The sequence below is a fragment of the Oncorhynchus kisutch genome, linkage group LG18 (genome assembly GCF_002021735.2).
Source record: "Oncorhynchus kisutch isolate 150728-3 linkage group LG18, Okis_V2, whole genome shotgun sequence".
Taxonomy (NCBI): Eukaryota; Metazoa; Chordata; class Actinopteri; order Salmoniformes; family Salmonidae; genus Oncorhynchus; species Oncorhynchus kisutch.
Genome location: NC_034191.2, coordinates 47,697,226 through 47,709,862, shown reverse-complemented (window position 1 = coordinate 47,709,862; position 12,637 = coordinate 47,697,226). Strand labels below are relative to the sequence as shown.

General features: G+C 39.8%; 1 protein-coding gene across 2 annotated transcripts in view; it reads left to right on the top strand.

Moving 5' to 3' along the window:
• Positions 1–11,608, top strand: part of LOC109908813 (nuclear receptor-binding protein 2-like) — a 75,502-nt gene extending 63,894 nt beyond the window's left edge. For both annotated transcript variants that reach the window (XM_020507524.2, XM_031796198.1), the window contains exons 10-17: positions 3,386–3,481; positions 3,875–4,007; positions 5,829–5,982; positions 6,163–6,298; positions 6,424–6,477; positions 6,672–6,735; positions 7,599–7,654; positions 7,755–11,608. In XM_020507524.2, coding sequence (XP_020363113.1) covers positions 3,386–3,481; positions 3,875–4,007; positions 5,829–5,982; positions 6,163–6,298; positions 6,424–6,477; positions 6,672–6,735; positions 7,599–7,654; positions 7,755–7,835 — 774 coding nt within the window. In that variant the 3' untranslated portion in view covers positions 7,836–11,608. The remainder of the gene's footprint in view (positions 1–3,385; positions 3,482–3,874; positions 4,008–5,828; positions 5,983–6,162; positions 6,299–6,423; positions 6,478–6,671; positions 6,736–7,598; positions 7,655–7,754) is intronic.
• The last annotated feature ends 1,029 nt before the right edge of the window (positions 11,609–12,637 follow it).

Genomic DNA, 12,637 nt, shown 5'->3' with positions numbered 1-12,637 from the left:
CTTTTGTAATTGTTAGCACAGCTGAAAACGGTTGTTCTGATTTAAAGAAGCAATAAAACTGGCCTTTAGACTAGTTGAGTATCTGGAGCATCAGCATTTGTGGGTTCGATTACAGGCTCAAAATGGCCAGAAACAAAGAACTTTCTTCTGAAACTCGTCAGTCTATTCTTGTTCTGAGAAATGAAGGCTATTCCATGCGAGAAATTACTAAGAAACTGAAGATCTCTTACAATGCTGTGTGCTACTCCCTTCACAGAACAGCGCGAAATGACTCTAACTAGAATAGAAAGAGGTGCACCTGGGGCCTCCCACTCAACTGAGCAAGAGGACAAGTACATTAGAGTGTCTAGTTTGAGAAACGGACGCCTCACAAGTTCTCAACTGGCAGCTTCATTAAATAGTACCCGCAAAACACCAGTCTCAACGTCAACAGTGAAGAGGCGACTCCGGGATGCTGGCCTTCTAGGCAGAGTTCCTCTGTCCAGTGTCTGTGTTCTTTTGCCCATCTTAATCTTTTATTTTTATTGGCCAGTCTGAGATATGGCTTTTTCTTTGCAACTCAATGTCTACACTGTATTTCTGATCAATATGAATATTATTTTAATGGACAAAAAATGTGCTTTTCTTTCAAAAACAAGGCCATTTCTATGTGACACAACATTTGAACGGTAGTGTATGTAGGCTAAATGTAGCCAAATTATTTCGGGTAAATGTCATGATCTCTGATCAATTTAGAATAGGTTAGTTTAATAGCCTACTGTTGCATGATTATTGTTATACACACTGAGCGGCTGGACCCATTCTTTTACAGTCTTTGCCTTGGGAGCAAAATGGCGTCATAATGGCATTGCCATAACGCCATTTTTATTTTTTAAATCTTTGTCAAACCCAATAAAGCTTGATATAAATAGTCACCCGGGGCTTTATTTAATGGAATGTCAAGTCAATGAGCATTTTGGGTAAATAATACAAAACATTGCGGAATATTAAGTCGCCAGTACCATGTAACAGGATGATGCGCTTCTTTTAAGAACATCTGTGCAAAATTGTAGGAGTAGACCCTGCTTAGTGTATTATAATATAGATGTGTTGCATTGTCTTCAAGTTGTGTTCATAAGCACAGTGCACACATGTCCTCTCTCTGCCTAATATTTCAGACACTGTGTATAACAGAACACAACACACAGACCATACATATACGCTCATGTCCCTCAGTGGTGTGTATTCATGAATGCCAAGGGAAGCCAGTTTGGATTTTGCTTCAGACCAATCACATCACATTAGAAGTTGTCGTTATCCTCCTGTAGCTTGCTAGCTAAAATTGTCCCTTTCCTAAATTAGTCATGGATGGAGATAGGGATTTGGACTTGGTGGTATTACTTAGTTCTCCATACTGGCCAATGATTATAACGGTGATTCTGATCAAACCATGAATTCATACATTGTGCCCCTGGCCTGAGAGGATGTAAGTTCAACATGTAGCTAGATGTAGAAATGTTAGGCTAATGCTAACTAGCTGGCCTGGTGCATCATTGCGCATGAAAGGGAAGTTAGGCTAGCGAGCAAGCATTTTAGCCAGGTGGCCTAGGACAACAAAAACTAAATGCTTGTATCACAGAGTCATAGACTGTTGAGGCAACATGAAAGAGGAGGATGGTATTGGCATTTCTCTGCAAGTAGAGTCTCACACACACATAAATCATAACCATGGATAGCCACATCATGTAGCTTATGTTGATTGGACTAAATTGTTTTTGGTATCTTTTAGTTGTCACTGTATTAGACTAAGCATAGGTGATTAGATGATGTTGAAATGGTGCTGGAATAGTGGGAGCAGCGCCTGTTTTCTTTGCAACTTGGTAACTCGCCTTGGTTATAAAGCAATGTTTGTTTAGTAGTCCGAAAATGTTGGAAGATTTAACTTGCTTGACCATGCTGTATGTCATATAACGGTTTGTTACATGCAATATATTTTTACGCATTCACCGGACAGATGTTGCTCTTTGGTTTTGTAATGAAACAAAGGTGTGGTTGAATTTATTCTGCCATTGTGTCTTCTTATTGTCTCGGCCTTAGACCTATATATCACAGTGTCAAGACATATGAACTATCAGGTTATAGAGCAAACAACGCAATCCACACTTATGGTGGAGTCATTAAAACTAGTTTTTCAACCACTCCACAAATTTCTTATTAACACACTATAGTTTTGGCATGTCGGTTAGGACATCTACTTTGTGCATGACACAAGTCATTTTTCCAACAATTGTTTACAGTTGTATCACAATTCCAGTGGGTCAGAAGTATACATACACTAAGTTGACTGTGCCTTTGAACAGCTTGGAAAATTACAGAAAATGATGTCATGGCTTTAGAAGCTTCTGATAGGCTAATTGACATAATTTGAGTCAATTGGAGGTGTACCTGTGGATGTATTTCAAGGCCTACCTTCAAACTCATTGCCTTTTTACTTGACATCATGGGAAAATCAAAAGAAATCAGCCAAGACCTGTACAAACAATGATGACCATCGTTATGTTTGGAGGGAAAATGCTTGAAAGCCGAAGAACACCATCCCAACCGCGATGGGGTGGCAGCAGGGGTGGCAGCATCATGTTGTGGGGGTGCTTTGCTGCAGGAGAGACTGGTGCACTTCACAAAATAGATGGCATCATGAGAAAGTAAAATTATGTGGATATATTGAAGCAGATCAAGTTAAAGCTTGGTCGCAAATGGGTCTTCCAAGTGGACAATGACCCCATGCATACTTCCAAAGTTGTGGCAAAATGGCTTAAGGACAACGTACTCAAGGTGTTGGTTGGCCATCACAAAGACCTGACCTCAATCTTATAGAAAATGTTAGGGCAGAACTGAAAAAGTGTGTGCGAGCAAGGAGGCCTATGAACCTGGCTCCGTTACACCAGCTCTGTCTGGAGGAAAGGGCCAAAATTCACTTAACTTATTGTGGGAAGCTTGTGGTCGGCTACCCAAACCGTTTGACCCAAGTTCAACAATTTAAAGGCAATGCTACACTCAATTAGTATTTGATATGTAAACTTCTGACCAACTGGGAATATGATGAAAGAAATAAAAGCTGAACGAAATCATTCTCTCTACTATTATTCTGACATTTCACATTCTTAAAATAAAGTGGTAATCCTAACTGACCTAAAACAGGGAATTTTTACTATGATTAAATGTCAAGAATTGTGAAAAACTGAGTTTAAATGTAATTGGCTAAGGTGTATGTAAACTTCCGACTTCAACTGTATCACAACACATAGGGGGGAAAAAGCCACATTACAACCTGCCTTGGCTTCCCTGGAGATTTTACCCATGCACCGCTTCCGATGTCCATTCTTAACATAATCTCCTTTATTTATAGATGGCTGTCCTGGAAATCCAGGCTAATGGGGATGCTGTTGTGTCCAAGGAGGCCATCACCAACGCAGGCCAGTCTTTGGAGGATCCCCTCATGAGAGTGAGTTTCACTCATGTTTCCTTTCATGGCCCAAATATAGCCTAGCAACAGTGGGCAAATGCACAAAAACACATGACCACATTCATCTTTCTCTGTTTAAAACAAACTTATTTAACTAGGCAAGTTAGTTAAGAACAAATTCTTATTTTACAATGACAGCCTACCGGGGAACACTGCCTTGTTCAGGGGCAGAACGGCAGATTTTTACCTTGTCAACTCAGGGATTCGATCCAGCAACCTTTCGGTTACTGGCCCAATTCTCTAACCACTAGGCTACCTGCCTTACTTGACTACGTGACCTGACCAGGAAACCAGACAGAGTTTTGACATACTTTACATTTATCAAACCCTAACCACGACATAGCTTTAACTTGGCTCCACTCCCTCTTATAGGAGTTCACCCAGTCATGTGTACGTCATGAAGCCAAGCAGCGGCCCACAGCTCACGACCTGCTATTCCACCGTGTGCTGTTTGAGGTCCACTCCCTCAAGCTTCTGGCTGCCCACTGCCTCATCAGCAACCAGTGTGAGTGTTTCCTCAGTCCTCACCTCTGGAGCCCCAAAGCACACCGCATGCAATATGTGGAATTGCCATTTGAGTGATTCCACACGAAACCCAGACAAAGAAATACCATGATTTTGGGGATGTTCATGACATTTCATCCATAGAATTGGAGGAAGGATTTGATATTTGTATCGAAAAGCATAATTGGGCGCTTTTTCTTGGTTGTATTCATATGTCTCCGACAAAGAAAGTTTGACTTCCACCCAAAATTACTTATTTTCTTTTTTAGGTTTAAGGAAGTGTGTAGGTCCCAATCTATATCACACAGCTATGAAAGTTCTATAATTAGAACCGCCTGCTCGATCGGGGACTGTCAAATTTGGCATATTTATTACATTTTGGGCTTACACAGGCCTCCTTTGAGACGGCGTAATGTTTCATTTGTAAGTGCTACAAACCAAAATTGGTGTCAGATGAAGCTTTACTGCTTGTTTGATAATATGAGTAGTATTTTGATTTCAATCATTTTCCTACATTAATTTACAAATATCGAAAAATATGAATATTGAAAAAAACAAATGTTTTTATTTAATCATTGTTAACTATAATGTTGAACATAATATGCTCTACGGGCATATCAAAGTTCCAGGGTGGGACCTCTGCTAGTTTAAAATTATGACCCATTTTATACATGAAATTGGCATAGGTAATGTAACCAATCACAACCCTCCTTTTACTTGTATCATTGCACATCCTGCAAATCGCCAGTAGGGGGCGACCATTTTGAATCCATTTTCATATTCACTCTGTTGGTAATACTTACAAGTTGGATCATAACTGTAAAAGTAGCAGAGATCCCACTCTAAAACTTTATTATCCATGCATAATCACTTTACCTCTACCTACATGTACACATTACCTCAATTACCTCGACTAACCTGCCCCCGCACATTGACTCTGTACCGGTACCCCCTGTATATAGCCTCGCTACTGTTATTTTATTGTTGCTCCTTAATTATTTGTATATTTTTTATTTTATAAATGTTTTACTTAAGTTTATTTTAGTAAATACTTTAACACTTTTTTTTCTTAAAACTACATTGTTGGTTAAGGTCTTTAAGCAAGCATTTCACTGTAAGGTTTACACCTGTTGTATTCGGCACATGTGACAAATAAAATTTGATTTGATATGTCTGTAGAGTATATTATATTCAACAATATAGTGAAAAATGATGATCAAAAATGTTTTTTTTTTCAATATTCATAAATTAATGAAAGAAAACAATTATCGTAATCAAAATACTACTCACATTACAGCGAAAGTGGTAAAGCTTCATATGACACCAAATTCTGCTATGTAGCACTTACAAATTAAACATTATGGAGTCTTAAAGAAGGCCTGGGTAAGGCCAAAATGTCAGAAATATGCAAATTTGCAAATAATTTCTCAATTATGGTTTTAGATACAATTGTCAAATATATGTCAACATTCCTTCCTCCACAGGACCGTTCTTTGGATTAAATGTTGTGAAAATCCATCAAATCATGGTCTTTTTTTGGTCTGGGTTTCATGAGGAATCACTTTTTTGGGGCCGGGTGAACCAGTCTGTTTGGTATGACAAGGAGTGGCATGATGACACAAACAGAGTGGTATCCAGGCTAGCCATTTCTGTGGGAGAGAGAAAATGTTTCCATGTTTGTCACATGACAGCTGAAAAATTATGTAGATTTTGTGGGATGTATCTTTGTTACAATGGAAGTGGAAACATTTTTCTATTTCATTTGCTAATAGACACCCTGGTGTGGAATCCATGTAAAGCTCCCTTTCCCTTCTCTACCCAGACCTGCTCCCAGAGAACTGTGTGGAGGAGAAGACCAAGTCCTTTGATCCCAACGGTCTCATGGCGGAGATCAAACATGGCGACCGGCCTGGTGTGCAGCTCAAGTACTCCCATGTGTCCCCTTTGGAGCTGGACAAGTTCCTGGAGGACGTCAAGTAAGGGCTAATTCCACTCACCCATTGGGCTCAGGTCAAAAGTAGAACACTATATAGAGAATAAGGTGCAATTTAGGACAAAACCTGAGAGGACTGCCTTGTTCATTGTGAAGGTTCATTGTAAAGGGTATTATATACACACCTGTGGCTCCTGACTTCATTCTGAATCCCCCTCCTCAGGAATGGGATATACCCCCTCATGAACTTTGCGTTATCGCGGCCCCACCCCGTCCCCCGTGCCCTCTCCCTGTCCCATGAACAGGTGGAGTCGGTAAAGACCCCCACCCCTGAGCCCCAAGAGACAGAGAGCAGAAAGGTGAGGTCTGTGTGTGTATGTCTATATCTCATTCTATTTGTTTATGTCTGTGTGAGAGAGACAGTGTTGCAAGTTAAAGTACGCTTATCACTCTAATGCAATGTCGGTCTGATGGTGTGTTGCAGGTGATTCAGATGCACTGTAACTTGGAGTCAAATGAAGAAGGGACCAAAACTCATGTGAGTTTGATTATAATCTTCTTTTAAGTAATGGCGTCCATCTCACGGCGGTCTTTTGCAGTTACCATAACTGACATGACAAAACACCCCCCCCCACACTTATTTTTTCTGTCCTTGGATCCCCACAACTATTTGCATTTGGGGGATAAGCATATTCTGGGTTAATGAAATGTATTCCTCTCTCCTCTCCTTAGCTCTCTCTGTTTCTTAAGATGGATGACAAGCTCCATCGACAACTCAGCTGTGACATCCTTCCAAGTGAGTTCTAATGGACACTTTATCTGTTAATACAGTTAATTTATTGCCACTCTTGATAAAGATGAGCAAAAAGTAAATACAAATACTGAGCTCTATTGTACGCTCAAAAAAATGTGACAATTATATTACACAATTGCTCAGAGAACGAGATTTTGTTTACACCCCTTTTTTCAATACCTCACCATGCGAGGATAACGGCACTGAGCCTTTTCCTCAAATGTTTTATGAGATTGGAGAACACATTGGGTGGGATCTTAAACCAATCCTCCATACAGAATCTTTGCAGACCCTTGATATAATTAATTTGTGCTTATGGACTGCCCTCTTCAATTCAAACCACAGATTTTCAATGGGGTTCCAGTCTGGAGACTGACAAAATGTGGATTTTGTGGTCAATGAACCACTTCTTTGTGGATTTTGATGTGTGCTTGGGGTTATTGTCTTGCTGGAAGATCCATTTGAGGCAATCGGGTTTTGGGCTACATTGTCCTGGTAATGGGTAAACTTCATAATGCCATTGACCTTAACGGCATTATGCCATTGACCACAGGGCCCCAGGACCAGTGGAAGCAAAATAGCCCCATAACATCAAATATCCACCACCATATTTTAACAGTAGGTATGGGGTTATTTTCTGAATAGGCATCCTTATTTTGGACACCAAACCCACCACTGGGGTCCTTGAACAAATAGCTCAATTTTCATGTCATCTGACCAGAGCACCGTTGCCAATACCATTTAATAAACTTCATCCAACTACATTTGTTGGATGACATGAAAATAGAGCTCTTTGGCCATGCACACCAATAGTGTTTATTGCATACTGTTGTATGAAGCTCAACCATTTTGAATTCATCTTTCAGATGACAGCTCCAAAGACCTTGCCAATGAACTTGTTCACTATGCTTTCATAAGTGAGGTAGGTATTATTTTTGAGTAATGTTATTGCAAATGGCCTTAATCATTATAATCGATATCCTGTAATGATCTGACCGCTAACCCTGTGTAACCCCATGCAGGAGGACTGTGAGAAGCTGGCAGGTTACCTTGAGGATGCGCTCACCAGACACAAGGGCAAAGCCTCTGGAACCACACAGTGAGAAGTGTCCGTTATGAAAACTGTCTCAGAGAGGGGCCTCATGCATTGACCACTCGAACAGAAAGAGAAAGGGGCCAGAAGGCAGGATCCCTCAGCCAGGATCAGAGGAGTCAGGTCCAGTGATGGTTTGAGGGATTGGGACTGGGGCTGATGATTGGTGGGATCATCCCATAGAGGGCTAGGATAGGCCAGGATTGAGAGGGACAGGAAGCATCTCTCGTTGGAAGACCCATAGACATCATGGCTACAGTGCATTCGGAAAGTTTTTTTTAACGTTACAGCCTTATTCTAAAATTGATTTAAACTACAACCTACACACAATACCCCATAATGACAAAGTGAAAACAGGTTTAAATAAATATTAGCATTAAAAATATTTATTTGTATTAAAAATAAAAAACAGATACCTTATTTACATAAGTATTCAGACCCTTTGAGATGAGACTCAAAATGGAGCTCAGGTGCATCCTGTTTCCATTGATCATCCTTGAGATTTTTCTACAACTTGATTAGAGTCCACCTGTGGTAAATTCAATTGTTTGGACATGATTTGTAAAGGCACATACCTGTTTATATAAGATCCCACAGTTGACAGTGCATGTCAGAGCAAAAACCAAACCATGAGGTCGAAGGAATTGTCTGTAGAGCTTCGAGACAGGATTGTGTCAGATCTGGGGAAGGATACCAAAATAAATTCTGCAGCATTGAAGGTCCCCAAGAACACAGTGGCCTCCATCATTCTTAAATGGAAGAAGTTTGGTACCACCAAGACTCTTCCTAAAACTGGCTACCCGGCCAAACTGTTCAATCGGGGGAGAAGGGCCTTGGTCAGGGAAGTGACCAAGAACCCAATGGTCACTTTGACAGAGCTCCAGAGTTCCTCTGGAGAACCTTCAGGATCGAGGTAAGGATGAACGGAGCAAAGTACAGAGAGATCCTTGATGAAAACCTGCTCCAGAGCGCTCAGGACCTCAGACTGGGGTTAAGGTTCACCTTCTAACAGGACAACAACCTTAAGCACATAGCCAAGACAACGCAGGAGTGGCTTCGGTCAAGTCTCTGAATGTCCTTGAGTGGCCCAGCCATAGCCCGGACTTGAACCCAATCGAACATCTCTGGAGAGACCTGAAAGTAGCTGTGCAGCGACGCTCCCCACCCAATCTGACAGAGCTTGAGAGAATTAGCAGGGAAGAATGGGAGAAACTCCCCAAATACAGGTGTGCCAAGCTTGTAGTGTCATACCCAAAATACTCTAGGCTGTAATCGCTGCCAAAGGTGCTTCAGCAAAGTACTTAGTAAAGGGTCTGAATACTTATGTAAATGTTATATTTCAGTTTTTTTTTTTTATACATTTGCAAAAGATTCTAAAAACCTATTTTTACTCATTATTGTGTGTAGGTTGAGGGGGAAAAACTATAATACATTTTATAATAAGGCTGTAACGTTTAAAAAATGTGGGGGGAAATCAAGGGGTCTGAATACTCCCCAAATGCACTGTATGTTCAGCTATCCCACAATTCAGTGGAAGATTGATAATTACCCCTGCCTAAAAGGGATGTATGCCTTAAAATGTCTTCATGACTTTGTTCCTCCATAATGTCACTACTGTTACTGTACTGCCAGTAGAGATATTTCCAATGATGGATGGACATAGTTAATTCGATATAAACAAATAAAACAGCTATGTTTTCATGTTAATTTACAATACTTTAATTAATAGTTTATAACTCCAGAAATGTTAATTGTTTTTTAGAAAATAATCTTAAAAAATAAGATTTTTTTAGAAAATGACTCCCTAGTTTTATAAGCCCCAGAAATACCTACTGTAGAAATGTCTAGTGAGAGTAACTTTGATGACAAAGATGAGAACCGTCCAACATGCACTGGTAATGCTAAACATGCTAACACTTATTTATGTTTGCTTAGTTCTATGAACAGCATTGGCGTTGCACAGACCTCTGTTTCTGTTTAAGTTTTAATGGTGTATAATGGTCTTCAAACAAACTCGCAGTGCATTCTACCAGTCGTTTACTAGCCTGAATGACTCTCCATGCATTAGTAGTAATGAGCAATGAGATGATGCCTCTCTTTTAGTCTGTAGTACTCTTAAGGGGTTTCCCTGTGAAAGTGTTCTGTAAGCCAAAGACTTGCAAAGTGCCTGTGATGGCAACCTACCATGTACAAAACCCATAACACATTACACAGCAACATAAAGCGACTTCAGAATAAGATGAAAAACTCCTCCAGACAGTCGACAATTCAGGCTATTGTGTTGATGTCAACAGAATGATATACTTTTATTTTCCTTTATTCTGAAAACAAGATTGTGAATGTGAAGAGGGGCCACAGCAGAAATGTTGAAATACATTCTAGAAAAGGAATTGCAGCTAAACACATAGAATGTGTACTTAATATAGTGAATATACTCCACTCCAATTGAGACATTTTAGAACAAGAATATAAATGGAGGGTTTTCATAAATAGTTCAGAAGAAATAAAGCACATAATACAATTATTTGGGAGCAATCAGTTGCTGTTTTATTGAACGATACAGATATTGTATCTTAATTTGATCATTCTGTTGTCGCTGAGAATCTTCCTGCACTGCAGGAAATTCAAATGAGACTTGTGATTTACAAAGATTCACTGAAAACCCGCAGTTATCTTTTTCTCTCGTTCGCTCAAATGCCAAAGCACCAGATTGAATGGCGCAGTAGTACATGTATTCTAATGTACATCAACAACCGTAATTTTCAATAGCTTAATAACACAAGATGGATATTGGTCTCCACTACGACATACAAGTGTATTCGAAATGTAGCCGTAGGCTACACCTAAACTATAACCTATCAAAACTCATTTCCCATTTGAAAAAAAAAAATTTGCTGAATGAAATCCTGCTGCAGGATTATTTTACTCCTGGTCAAATTAAGATAACAACTGCAGTACACAACACAAGAAAGCGTTATAATACTTATGTACAGTAGGTTGAAGCTGAATTCTGCGTTAATAAATGTGCTATTTAGCCTTTATGTCCACTGATCCCTAATCTCGGTTAACCCAGTAGACTGTCCACAAGAGATTAACAGATCCCCAATGCCTTTTAAAGAAAGCAAGAGAATACGGGATTTTGGTCTAAGTGGATTTAGTAAATTATGGATGGCTTTAAGAAGTTGCCTGTGTTTTTAGGGAGGAGAAAAAAATTACTTTTCTTAATCAATCTTGAACAATATATGTTCTTCAGTGTCTGCATCTGTTAACAATATTACATTCGTTTCTTATGCTATCTGTAAAGCTGTGGCCCCGTTACAATTGCAGTCCTGTATAATCTGCTCATTTTTCTTAAAATGTCCAGCCTTTTATCAGCTAGTCTCGAGGGAAACATTTCTGGGAGAAGAGTTATCGGTAGAATATTGTGTAGATAAATGTGTTTACCTTGAACAGAAGTGTGAATGCTTAGAGTGGTGCTACTGTTGCTCTTATCTGGTCTCATAATCTGCAATGCATGTATTAATAATAGCTGAAACTGTTCAGGCTTTGCTTTTCCAAGATTGCCTTAGTCATTGACTGACTCCAGGGGGGGACCTGCTCGAGACAAATGTATGCCCATTCATCCATCCATCAGTCTTTTTCTGTAGTGATCACTTTCTCCTCAGTCTGGATTCTGTTGAATTTATGTAGGCTCTGTATAGTACTGGACGTGTTCTACTTATCCTTCTGTAAATTATTGTACTGCAATGAATGACGATAAAAAAAATGTTTTGTCACACCATGGTGAGACTGTTTGAAGATTATTATTATTCTTTTCAATATATTATTGGTCTTGGGGTCCTGACAAACATTTCAACTTTAAGACACAGATAAGTAACCCCCCCAAAGTCAAGCTGTTAATTTCAGTTCGAGGGGCCTGACAGCAGACAGACAGTGACCAGGGGGAGGTCACACAAGTGAAAGAAGTTTTATTGAAAGGGTCAATCTGTGATTGCTACGTCCATTTTTTCTTTGAGAATATAACTTGCCTCATCAAATCAAAGTTTATTTGTCACATGCACCGAATACAACAGGTGTAGAAATGCTTATTTACAGGCTCTAACCAACAGTGCAAAAAAGGTATTAGGTGAACAATAGGTGAGTAAAGATATAAAAACAACAGTAAAAAGACAGTGAAAAACAGTAGCTAGGCTATATACAGACACCGGCTAGTCAGGCTGATTGAGGTAGTATGTACATATGGTTAAAGTGACTATGCATATTTGATGAAGAGAGAATAGCAGTAGCGTAGAAGAGGGATTGGCGGGTGGTGGGCAACAATGCAGATGGCCAGGTTAGCCAATGTGCGCAGTGGCGGATCTGGGGGAAGGGGGGGGGGGGGGGCAGTGCCCCTGTGACAACAATTTTGGACCCCCTTGTGGCCCCCCTAAATGTGGAGTATGAAATCATTTTTACATAACTAATTTTTAATATCGATTTGTTTATATTTTTACATCTGTTATTAGACAGTGGCAACGATGATTATTATGAACATGGTATTTTGCCTGCTAATGTCTGCAATGCAGTGAAGAAAACGATGACAACAATAACATCTAATGTAACTGGCCCCAGCTTGGCCCACATTTACCAAAACGGGCGGTGAGCGACTTATTGTTTGAATATGCAGATTGCCCCTTTAACCTTTCCTGACTATGACAAACACATCTATGAATGTAAACCAATTGTATGGCTACATCAGCACTACAGTGTACTTTCAAGCACATGTCTACTTTGGTCAAATGGGCAAAATAACGGCCAAATCAAACCTAGCAA